The sequence below is a fragment of the Arachis ipaensis genome, chromosome B09, assembly GCF_000816755.2.
Source record: "Arachis ipaensis cultivar K30076 chromosome B09, Araip1.1, whole genome shotgun sequence".
NCBI lineage: Eukaryota > Viridiplantae > Streptophyta > Magnoliopsida > Fabales > Fabaceae > Arachis > Arachis ipaensis.
Window position 1 is genome coordinate 140608052 of NC_029793.2, and position 11881 is coordinate 140619932.

Sequence of the window (11881 nt, forward strand, 5' to 3'; positions counted from 1 at the left end):
ATGGGGCATATTATATATGTATATATTTAAAAAATAAAAAATAAAATAAGAGTGGGGGCAATACTGACATAGAACGCGTACTGACACACTCTATAATCCACCCTCTCCACCTTCGTCCAAACACCATCTTCTGTAGCACAAGATCCACAAAACTCCACTTGACTCTATCATATGATTTTTGGAAGTCTAACTTTATTATCACCGCTTCCTTCTTCCTCAGTTTAATCCATTGAACAGTTTCGCAAGCAATAAGAGCCCTGTCATGAATCTTTCCACCCCTTAACAAAAGCACTCTGCGTCTCACCTACTAACTGTGGCATTACTGCTCACATTCTCTTAACTGCTCACATTCTCTTAACTAACATCTTTGAAATGACTTTATACACACACCCTACCATGCTAACCGACCTGAGGTCTTTGATTTTCTTTACCCTAGTAAACTTACGTGCCAGCGCCACCCAAATGAGATTAGCATCCGCCGGTAGCCTGGAAGACTGGAAAAAGTCCAACACCGCTGCTGTGAATTCAGAACCAATTTCATCCCAACACTTCTTTATGAAGTTTATGTTGTAACCATCACTTCCGGGAGCTTTTGATGATTCACAATCCCGCACAACTTCTCTAACCTCTTCAGTAGCACCTCCAAAGCCAAAACATCCTCTTTATTGATCATTTCCACCAAACCGTCTCTGAACCCCATCAATAGAGATTCTTCCTGATGATATAAATCCTTTTAAAAGTCCCTAATCACAATCTTAATCCTAACTTGATTTCTTATCAATCTTCCATTAATGACCAGTGCATCAATCCTGTTATTTCTCCTTCTCGTCGAAACTAAGTTATGGAAGTACCTCGTGTTTTTATCTATATCCCTCGCATGTCTAAAGCGTGACATCTGCTTCCAATGTAATTCTTTCCTCACATACCATTTCTCACAGCAAGCCACAAGCGCCCTCCTTCTTACCTCCACCATTCCATCATAAATTCCCTTACCCACCATGTCGTTAATCTTCTTAATTTCTTCCTCCACCGTTCCATAATAATTTCTTTTAATTATTTTTTTATTATTAAAATGAGTACAAATTTAAATATATTTGTCATTTTTTGAAATATGAAAGATAAAAGATTTAAAATTTTTATAAAAAATTAAGAGAATAATTTAAAAAAATAAAATATGATTTTCAATAATTTTTCTAACTCTAATCCCATGACCAAAATTCCTTTAAAGTCATTACTTAGTGATTATGCGAATTGAACGATAGAAGTTTTAACTTTGTTTTTATTGAGTAATGGTGTTTTAATAAGTAGGTGTTGAACGGAATAAATTACTATTTCTATTAATATAGTTTTGATAAATTTATTTAAAAATAAATGAAATAATTCATTCATAAATAGACTTATTAATATTTTAAACTTTCATAATTAAGAAAATGATAATTTACATAAAGATGTGTGGGTTAAAAAAAGTGAAATTCATAAATTTTTTATTCACATTTTGAGTTATTTAATAGTTTTGAATCGTAGAAATAATACTATTTTAGTAAAAATAATATTCCAACCCATCATTCACATGTAGCAGTGTATTTTGTAGAATAATGTGCTATATATAATTTAGAAATGTTTTTAATATACATTTTAGAAATATATCCAATAAAACAGTTCTATTGTCTATAGTTTCTTTCAAAAAAGGAAAAAAGGTTAAACCAAAAAAAAAATGGATGAATATAAAATTTGTTAAACATGCAATCAATATATTTTAAGAACACTTAAAACAAACTTTTTGCTTTAGAAAGTATTCTTTATCTAATTATTTTGATCAATCATGTTTGTTAATAAACACTAAATCTTGTAATTTAAAATTTTAATTAATTAAATTCAAATCTTAAATCTTGAGCATAACTTCAATAATTATAATTATGATAGTATAGTATACTAGTATTTTATCCGGTGATTTCAAACATTTCAACAACCTAAATGTATTCAACCTAAATGTATTTCAATAACCATTTCAGAAGCTGCCACATAAGATAATGTATTCAGTGCCGAAAATTCCAAGCCACTAAGCCAGATAACATTGAAAACAAGTTTAAATTTTTTATTTTATCGTTACAAAATACATCATTTTTTCGTCCTATAATCTTTATCTTTTTGTAACAGCTTAAAATTTGTTGTTTTAGTTTTAGTTTTATTTTTATTTTTAATATTGTCGGTGTTTAATGTAATATAGTAAAACTTCAAAATTTTTTTTACATAATAATCTAATCACGTTTGACCCATTTGATAATCATGATATAAAAAATAAATTATTATAATAATTAATTAATAAAAATTAAATAAGATAAATTTGGATTTTTTTTTATCACTAAACATTTTCCATAATTATTTAAACAAAATATTATTGATAGTTATTATTTTTGAAGGGGATAAGATAATAAGAATCAATAAATAAGAAGACAGATTAAAGAACATATAAATCTGATTCATCGTCAAAGGAGCAGTGTCGTCTTCACTCTTGAGATTCATAGGTTGTTGATTGAGAAGATTGAAGAATGAGTTCGTCAAAGACAGTGAGGAAGTTGGAGGTTGTGTCCCCTGTTCCTGCGGACATAGACATTGCTAACTCAGTTGAACCTCTTCACATCTCTGAGATTGCAAAGGATCTCAATCTCACTCCCAATCACTATGATCTTTACGGTAAATATAAGGCTAAGGTATTCTTGATTCTTTCCTTTCACTTTCAACTCTGATTTGTTCTCTGCATCCTTTTTCTCTCTTTCAAATTTGCAGCAATGTTTGTAAATTCTGGATTTTGTTAACATGCATTCATCAGATTGCATGATTTATGTATAGATATGCTCATTTATGGATGGAGCAGAAAAAAGTCAAAAGAACACTTTTTGTGAACTGGGGGGTACTGAGTAGTGTAATTTTGTATGACTTCATAAAATCTCAGCCTTTTTTATGGCTTTTAATGCACTTTAATGTACAGGTATTGTTGTCAGTTCTTGATGAACTGCAAGGATCAAAAGATGGGTACTATGTTGTGGTTGGAGGCATTACTCCAACTCCTCTTGGAGAAGGCAAATCTACTACTACTGTTGGGCTCTGTCAAGCTTTAGGAGCTTTTCTTGACAAAAAGGTTTTTTTTTTTTTTTTCCTTGTGGATTTATGGCATTTGATACTGATATGAATCAAGTTTTTTTATCTTCATAGCATGTACTTTGGGAATGTATTGACATTTTGGATCTATGACACTGGTTTTGGTTAGTAGTATCATTCTCTGTACTTTATAGGAATTATTCATTAATCTGAGATATTGTTCATAATGTCAAGGTTATGGTGGTTACATAATGAAATTCCATGGTGGTATCTCTTTTTTGTTAGGTAGTGACATGCCTTCGGCAACCTTCACAAGGACCTACTTTTGGAATCAAAGGAGGTGCAGCTGGTGGTGGTTACAGTCAAGTGATTCCGATGGATGAGTTTAATCTTCACCTAACTGGAGATATTCATGCAATAACTGCAGCAAACAATCTCCTAGCTGCTGCAATTGATACCAGAATTTTCCATGAGTCTACACAGTCAGATAAGGCTCTCTTTAACCGATTATGCCCTCCGAACAAAGAAGGTAAAAGGAGCTTTAGTGATGTCATGTTTAGGCGTCTCAAGAAACTTGGCATCTCAAAGACAAACCCAGATGATCTCACGCCAGAAGAAGTAAATAAATTTGCTAGGCTTGATATTGACCCGGAATCTGTCACATGGAGAAGAGTAATGGATATTAATGACCGGTTCCTAAGAAAAATTACCATTGGCCAGGGACCTGAAGAGAAAGGAATGGTAAGAGAAACAGGATTTGATATTTCAGTTGCTAGTGAGATTATGGCTGTTTTGGCACTAACAACATCATTATCTGATATGAGAGAAAGGCTTGGAAAGATGGTTGTTGGTATTAGCAAGAGGGGTGATCCTGTAACTGCTGATGATCTTGGTCTTGGAGGTGCTTTAACCGTTCTAATGAAGGATGCAATTCACCCTACACTCATGCAGACCCTGGAAGGAACACCTGTTCTTGTTCACGCGGGACCATTTGCAAACATTGCTCACGGGAACTCTTCCATTGTTGCTGATAAGATTGCATTGAAGTTGGTAGGGCCAGGTGGATTTGTAGTTACTGAAGCTGGTTTTGGTGCTGACATTGGAACAGAAAAGTTCATGAACATTAAGTGCAGATATAGTGGCTTGACACCTCAGTGTGCCATCATCGTGGCAACAATAAGGGCTCTGAAAATGCATGGTGGAGGGCCAGCTGTTGTTGCTGGAAAGCCTCTGGACCATGCATATTTGTCTGAAAATGTTGATCTGGTGGAAGCTGGTTGTGTGAATATGGCAAGGCATATATCAAACACAAAAGCTTATGGTGTGAATGTCGTGGTTGCTATCAACAAGTTCTCAACTGATACGGAAGCTGAATTAAACGCAGTTAGAAACGCAGCTTTAGCTGCTGGTGCCTTTGATGCTGTAATTTGTACCCATCATGCCCATGGTGGCAAAGGAGCAGTAAGTACTTGCCTCAATAGTCCTACATTTTTAACTAACCATGAAGCCATATAACATTTACCCTGACATTAACATCATAGGATATTGAGTTCTATGCAAAATTCAACAAATTACAGTTGATTAAGTTATGCTAAATCATCAAAAGGAACCATTCAGGGAAACAATCAGCAGAACATTTAGTTTCATTCAGTTTAGGAATAATTTATTACTTGCTTACTTATGCCTTGCATTGATTCAGGTTGACCTGGCTATTGCGGTTCAAAAAGCTTGCGAGAATGTGTCACAGCCACTGAAGTTCCTGTATCCTCTGGAACACGGCATAAAAGAGAAAATCGAAGCAATAGCAAAGTCCTACGGAGCCAGTGGCGTCGAGTACTCAGAACAGGTAATATCATCATTTCTTGCATGCACTTATAAAGTACAACACTTATAGCTAAGATTTTGATTTTGACAAAGTGATTGCTACTTTTGTATTTGTGTAAAACAATCTGGTTCAGGCTGAGAAACAGATTGAGATGTATAGCAAGCAAGGATTTTCTCAGCTACCAATATGCATGGCTAAGACTCAGTATTCATTCTCAGACAATGCTGCAGCAAAGGGAGCTCCAAGTGGCTTCATCTTACCCATAAGGGATGTTAGAGCCAGCATTGGAGCTGGTTTCATTTATCCATTGGTTGGAACAATGAGCACCATGCCAGGGCTTCCAACTAGACCATGCTTCTATGACATTGATCTTGATACAGCAACAGGAAAAGTCATTGGTCTCTCTTAAAATCAATGATTAAACCTTAAGTGGCACATGGATGCTATTGATGACATTTTCCTTTTCCAATTTCGTTGATGTTGTGTTGTATCTTCTGGTTCATCTGTATGAATATGAATAATGACATAAAGCATTTAAGTTGAATTAAGGTTCCACCCTAATAATTTATATGTTTTTGTTATATAAATTAAAATGAGGATTTCCTTTTTATCATGCCAATAAAAAAAAATGTTTTACATTAACCATGCATATAATATTAACTTAAAACACCTTAATCTGATAAACTGGAAGAAGAAAATTGATATGTTTCGTCCATTTTTTTTCTTTCTTCTTTCAAACACAAACACTCTGATCTCTCCATATCTTCCCTTACCTTCTCCCAAACTAGCACTTCCTCATTTTTCAAACCAGTTTCTTTTGATCTCACAATCATCACCATCATCATCTCTTGGTTATTCTTACTAGACAAGAACAAGTTCTGTAACAAACCACATTGATAATCAGATCATAGAGCTTAGTCAGCTGCAATAATGGCACCGGATTCACCGGTAACTTCGAGTAGCCGTTTGCTCACAAAATCTGACTCCATGTGGTTATATCCTTCCAGAGGAACAATGGGATTTGCCTATGGTTTCACTTTTGGTTCTGTTTTGTTTATGATGCTACTCATACTTAATCCTTCTGGCTATTACTTTTCCTCTAAGATCAGAAACACCTTTCACTCTTCACATAAGCATAACTTTTCTAATGTTCTTTCTCACATATTCAAAAGCAACTCTTCTTCCTTTCCTCCTCCACCCCCTCCTGGTAGTTAAAGTTCGTCAAGAACAGAATATTCCTCCTCCTCATCATCATCAGTGACTGCAAGTGTAGCTTCTAAGAACAATGATGAAGTTGATAGGGTGGTTGTTGGGACTCAAGTTTCAAGAAAGGAAGGTTCTGGACTAGAAAAATTAAATTGCATCATATCATATGCATTTTAAAATTTGCTAAAACAAATTTACATTTTCAAGGCATATTTATTCTTGGTATGGCTGTACCTTTTGGTTTTGTTATAGTGAGATGAGTATGTTATGTGCAGGTTGAATTACTGTATGTTTATCTTTCATCTAGCATTCATAGAAATAAGGGCACTCCTCAAATATAATTTTTTATCCATTATTGTTAATCTGTACAAAACAGAATAGCCTTCATTTTTATTAGTCAGTTCAAAACATAGATTGAAATTGAATAACCAGGTTGGGTAGTCATTTCTACTCCCTTTGAAGCATGCTTACACCTTTTATTCTGATTTTTTTTTTTTGCATTTTTAATTTTTAAGCTTGAGTGAGCCTTAAAGAAGTCTAAATAATCAATTAAGCAAGATGCTTCAGATACCAATCCTTTTGGCTAAATTAATTATGATACATGAATAAGTGCTACATCACAGTGAAAAAACTCACAAGCCAAAAGAGTTGTTACAAATTCTTACAACTTCATTGATTCCACTCATCCTTCAGTCTCTGTCTCTCCTCTGAGAACCATTTTTTCAAGAGTAATCTAATCTTCCTTATTGTGGCTAAAGTGATTTCTCAAGAAACAGATCCATAATTGAAATCCATACCACTAGTGAAACTTAAAAGTTCTGAATAAGAAGAAACAAAAATCAAGAAAACTCAGAGGATTTATGAAAGTTCTTTTGCAGCAGCAATAACAGCTTCCTTGGTGATACCAAACTCCTTGTATATCTTCCCTGCTGGAGCACTTGCTCCAAAACGGTCAATGCCTATGGCTTTCCCCTGGCTGCCAACAATCTTCTGCCAACCGAATGTTGATCCGGCTTCTATGCTAACTCTAGCCGTTACAGCAGCAGGGAGAACACTCTCCTTATATTCAGCTGATTGCTCGTCGAAAAGCTCCCAGCTGACAAAAGAAACAACTCTAACGGCTTTTCCTTCCTTCCTTATCTCCTCGCCGGCTGCAGCAGCAATCTCCAACTCAGAGCCGGTTCCAATCAAAATCACATCAGGCTTGTTACCTGATGAGTTATCCGAAATGATGTAGCCTCCCTTTTCAACTCCTTCAATAGAAGTTCCTGGAAGTTGGGCCAACTTCTGCCTAGAAAGGGCTAGAATTGAGGGTCTTTTCTTGTTGAGCACGGCAACCTTGTATGCTCCAGCAGTTTCATTACCATCAGCTGGACGAAGCATCAAAATGTTTGGCATCGCCCGGAAACTTGCCAAGTGCTCTATTGGCTGATGAGTAGGCCCATCCTCTCCAAGTCCAATGGAATCATGAGTCATAACATAGATAACTCCGGCTTCACACAGCGCAGAAATCCTTATGGCAGCTCTCATGTAGTCAGTGAAGACAAAGAAAGTTGCACAGTATGGAATAAATCCGGGGCTGTGAAGAGCAATGCCATTGCAGATTGCTCCCATTCCATGTTCCCTGACACCAAATCTAACATTGCGTTCTTCCGGAGTACCCTTTTGGAAATCTCCAAACATTTTCAACAAGGTCATGTTGGAAGAGGCAAGATCAGCACTGCCACCAATCAGGCCAGGAAGAACCTTAGCAAGGGAATTGAGATTCTGCTGAGACAAGTTTCTGGTAGCATCAGCAGGGCTTTCTGGAGTGTATGTCTGAAAGTTGAAATCAAATGGGAAGCATGATTAATATTCCAGGCACCATTTGATTGAAGTAAGAATGTGAAATGTGACAATGAACATGCTATTATTAACTTGTTAGCATATAATTTGGATTAGGCATCATGCAACATAACTATTAAGAATCTTATCATATAAACAGCATGAGAAACCTATCAGTTTAGCACTCTACTAACCGGCAGTGCTTTCTCCCAACCGGCAGGGAATTCGCCGGTAATAATATACTTCAGCTCTGCAGCTTCTTCTGGATATTTCTTCGAGTATTCAGCAAACTTAGCGTTCCATTCCGCTTCAAGCACTGCACCTTCAGGGGCATGGCGGCTCCAATGCCTACAGAAAGTAAGCAAGCAAGTTTCATTCAAGATCATATTATGAAAATCTCAGTTTGCTAACAGGAAAGAAAGAAAATCTCTTAACACTCCATCCATACTTTTTAACATCCTCAGGAACATGGAAAGGCTCATATGGCCATCCAAGATTCTTCCTTGTAGCATCCACTTCTTTAGCACCTAATGCACTTCCATGAACACTATAACTGTTAGCCTTGTTTGGAGAACCGTATCCAATGGTAGTTGTCACCTGGAAAGAGACATGGTATGAGTATATGGACAAACATCAAAGCTAAAGAGCTATGAATTTCTGCTACTTCATGTCAAGTAACTAACCTTGATCAAAGTGGGTTTGTCTTTGACAGCCTTTGCTTCTTTAATAGCTGCACGAATCTCATCATAGCCGGTGTTTCCATTCTTTACCCAAATGACATGCCATCCAAGAGCCTCGAAACGCTTGTCAACATTCTCAGTGAATGCAATTTCTGTGTCACCATCAATGGAAATGTGGTTGTCATCATAGAAAGCAATAAGCTTCCCCAGTCCCCAGTGTCCAGCAAGTGAGCATGCTTCATTCGAAATTCCCTCCATTTGGCAACCATCACCCAATATAACATACCTAGAGAACCAATAACAAAACAAATTTGTCATTCACACAATCACCACAAGTTCATAGATCACAAACAAGATGCAGTTATCAACTTATCCTACGTGTAATGGTCCACAATCTCGCTGTCAGGCTTGTTAAACCGCGCAGCCAAGTGCTTCTCAGCAAGTGCCAAACCAACTGCATTGGCAATTCCTTGACCAAGAGGACCTAGACAAAGAACATGGTAATTGAGATAACAGAACACAAGAAAACAAAAGGCTTATGCCATGACATGGAAACTTAAACTAAAGAGAGATCTCATATGTAACCTGTGGTAACTTCAACTCCATATGTCTCAAAATTCTCAGGGTGTCCAGGAGTTCTGCTTCCCCATTGTCTGAAACTCTTCAAATCTTCTTCCTATTATTCAATCTCAACGTCAGCAAAAATAACTACTTTTTGCGTTGACAGAGTGAATGATCATAAAAAAATGATGTGATTGGACAATTGTCTAAAACATTTTAGAGCGTGAGTGCATAAAAAATAAACTCTAAATTAAAATTATTCAGAACTGATTTAAATTAAAAATAAGTATTTGGATTCAACAATGACATTCTGAAATTATCCATCCAAGACTGACCTGAACACTGTCATAGCCTGCAAGGTGAAGGAGAGCATACTGGAGCATGCATCCATGGCCAGCAGAGAGAATGAACCTGTCACGGTTGAACCAAGAAGGGTTCTTGGGATTATACCTCATGACCTCATCATAGAGAATGTGACCCATTGGAGCACAACCCATGGGGAGACCAGGGTGGCCTGAGTTAGCCTTCTCAACTGCATCAATGGAAAGGAACCGAATTGTGTTGATGGATTTCTCAACCAGAGATGCCTCTGTGGTCTTGTCAAGTGTCTCAACCGCAGTGGCACGAACCACAGAACCAACCCTGCGTGGAGCACGTGATGTGACGCCTAAACCGCCACAATTTGAAGAAGAAGAAGAAGAAGAAGAAGAAGAAGAAGAAGAAGAAGAAGCAGAAGAGAGTGTCTTGAGGCCAGAGAATGATGGGAATGAGGAGAGAGTGGAAGTAGTGGTGAGTGAGACACGGTCTGAGGAAGAGCCATGAAGGTATACAGCACGTGCCAAAAGAGCCTGAGAAAGATGCAAGGAAGAAGAGGAAGCCATGGTTGGTTACTAACTAGTTTAAAAAACAACAGAACGAAACCACCACGTGTTAGTGGCAGTTAGAAGAAGAAGAAGAAGAGAAAGAGTAAAGAGAAGAGGAAGAAGAGGTGAGAGATGTATAGATAGTTCCTATGGTCGAGAGGGTGTGGAAAATCTCAGCCTGTGCTTGTGGCTATGCCTCTCTTCTCTGCCTCTCAATCTTTTTGTCAACTAACTCACTCCCCTCATCATACAACAACTTTATGATAATCTTTTTTATTGCAAATTTTAATTCTGTAGCATATTCCAATATTGTACCTTTTTTGTTTTTATTCATGGTAATAAATGAACACAACATAGGTTTTATTCTTCAAAAAGTTGCTAATTACGCGTTAAAAATTAGTTATTAAAAATGAAAACTCAAGTGCAGTTTTTTTTTTTTGTGACTAAACAAGAAAAGAAACAAAGCAAAAACTATTCTAAATCCGAGCGGATGATTCGTTGGAGATCAACACCAGGTTCAGACCAAATAATATGATTAGAGTTACTCTTGGCACCATATTTAGCCATCCAATCCGCAGCTCTATTTGCTTCTCGGGACACCCATTCAACGTGAACAAGCCAAGGACGAGATAAAAGCTCCTGAATCGGATCCAACATATACCAGATTGCCTTTGATCGTTCACAGTCTCTAAGGCAATGCTCCATAGTCTCCTGCGCCTTGTTACATCTCTTACACATATCTGAAGAAGCTAAATGCCGCTTGAATCAAAAGGTCTCAGTTGGTAGAGCATCATGTAAGCTAAGCCACATAGTAAATTTGAACTTCTCTAGAATGTTTGTGTTCCACAACCAGTTCCAATTACTGTTGGCATTCCAATTTAATGTTTTCTTTAATAACCATCTGTAACCCTCCCTTGCACTATACTTTTTTGTTGCTGCAGGCCACCACTCCCACTGTGGCTCCAACTCAGTCAAACTAGGATATCTCAGACCACAAATAAACTGCTTAATCTCATGCGGAATAGGCGTGGTAAGACTATCAACCTCCCAAGACACCCCTTTCCACAAGTCAGCCACCATGAAATCTGATTCAGAAATATGTACATAAGGAACAAGGTTGCAAAGCTTACCAAAAGGAGTCCACTCATCATACCAAACTGATTTGTGGACATCTCCAATATTCCAATGAAGCCCTTCCTACTCAAGTGCAGTTAATTTTACATAAAATTGATAGTTAAAAGTTATTAAATAAAAATTTAGTCAAATCAATCAAATTATCTAATAGCTTTTAATTATTAACTTTACTTAAAATTTACTGTGCACCTGAGTTTCCACCGTTATTAAATTGGTTGTTCTACATGAAAAATAAAATTTTAAAAATTAAACGAGTTAAAGATTTAACGGTTTAAAATTTTATCGAAGTTTAACTGAAGCTAAATTAGACATAATAAAATAATATATTTTATATATATATATAATATTTTTTTAAAAAATATTTTTTGTGTTTTATTAGTTTAAATTAAGGTAGAAACTCAGGTGCAGTCGACTTTATGTGAAATTGATAACTGAAAGTCGTTAGATAATTTGATTGATTTGACTAAATTTTCATCTAGCGACTCTCAGCTATCAACTTTACGTGAAGTCGAACTGCTGAGTTTTCACCTTAAATCAATTAACTGCTAAAAAATCAAATTTGTTTGATCGATTAACTCCTTTTCTGATAAATTTTTTTATTCTTTAACCAATTTGTTGTCAACTAATTTTTTATTTGAATCGGATTAATTTGGTGATAAATCCCGTTTAATTCCGTTGAATTGGCAAAT

General features: G+C 36.3%; 2 protein-coding genes across 2 annotated transcripts; one reads left to right on the forward strand and one right to left on the reverse strand.

Annotated features, from left to right (window-relative positions):
• Window positions 2455-5500, forward strand: LOC107618167 (formate--tetrahydrofolate ligase). Its single transcript, XM_016320140.2, has 5 exons — window positions 2455-2711; window positions 2990-3139; window positions 3385-4560; window positions 4799-4945; window positions 5058-5500. Exons 1-5 carry the CDS (start codon window positions 2550-2552, stop codon window positions 5331-5333), a joined length of 1911 nt encoding a protein of 636 aa, XP_016175626.1. The 5' UTR covers window positions 2455-2549; the 3' UTR covers window positions 5334-5500.
• LOC107617710 (transketolase, chloroplastic) lies at window positions 6679-10098 on the reverse strand (the record flags this gene model as incomplete). The annotated part of the gene is given in 7 exon segments (XM_016319550.2): window positions 6679-7948; window positions 8149-8302; window positions 8403-8551; window positions 8638-8920; window positions 9013-9118; window positions 9220-9310; window positions 9531-10098. Coding segments are annotated over 7 exon segments (2289 nt in total). The 3' UTR covers window positions 6679-6988.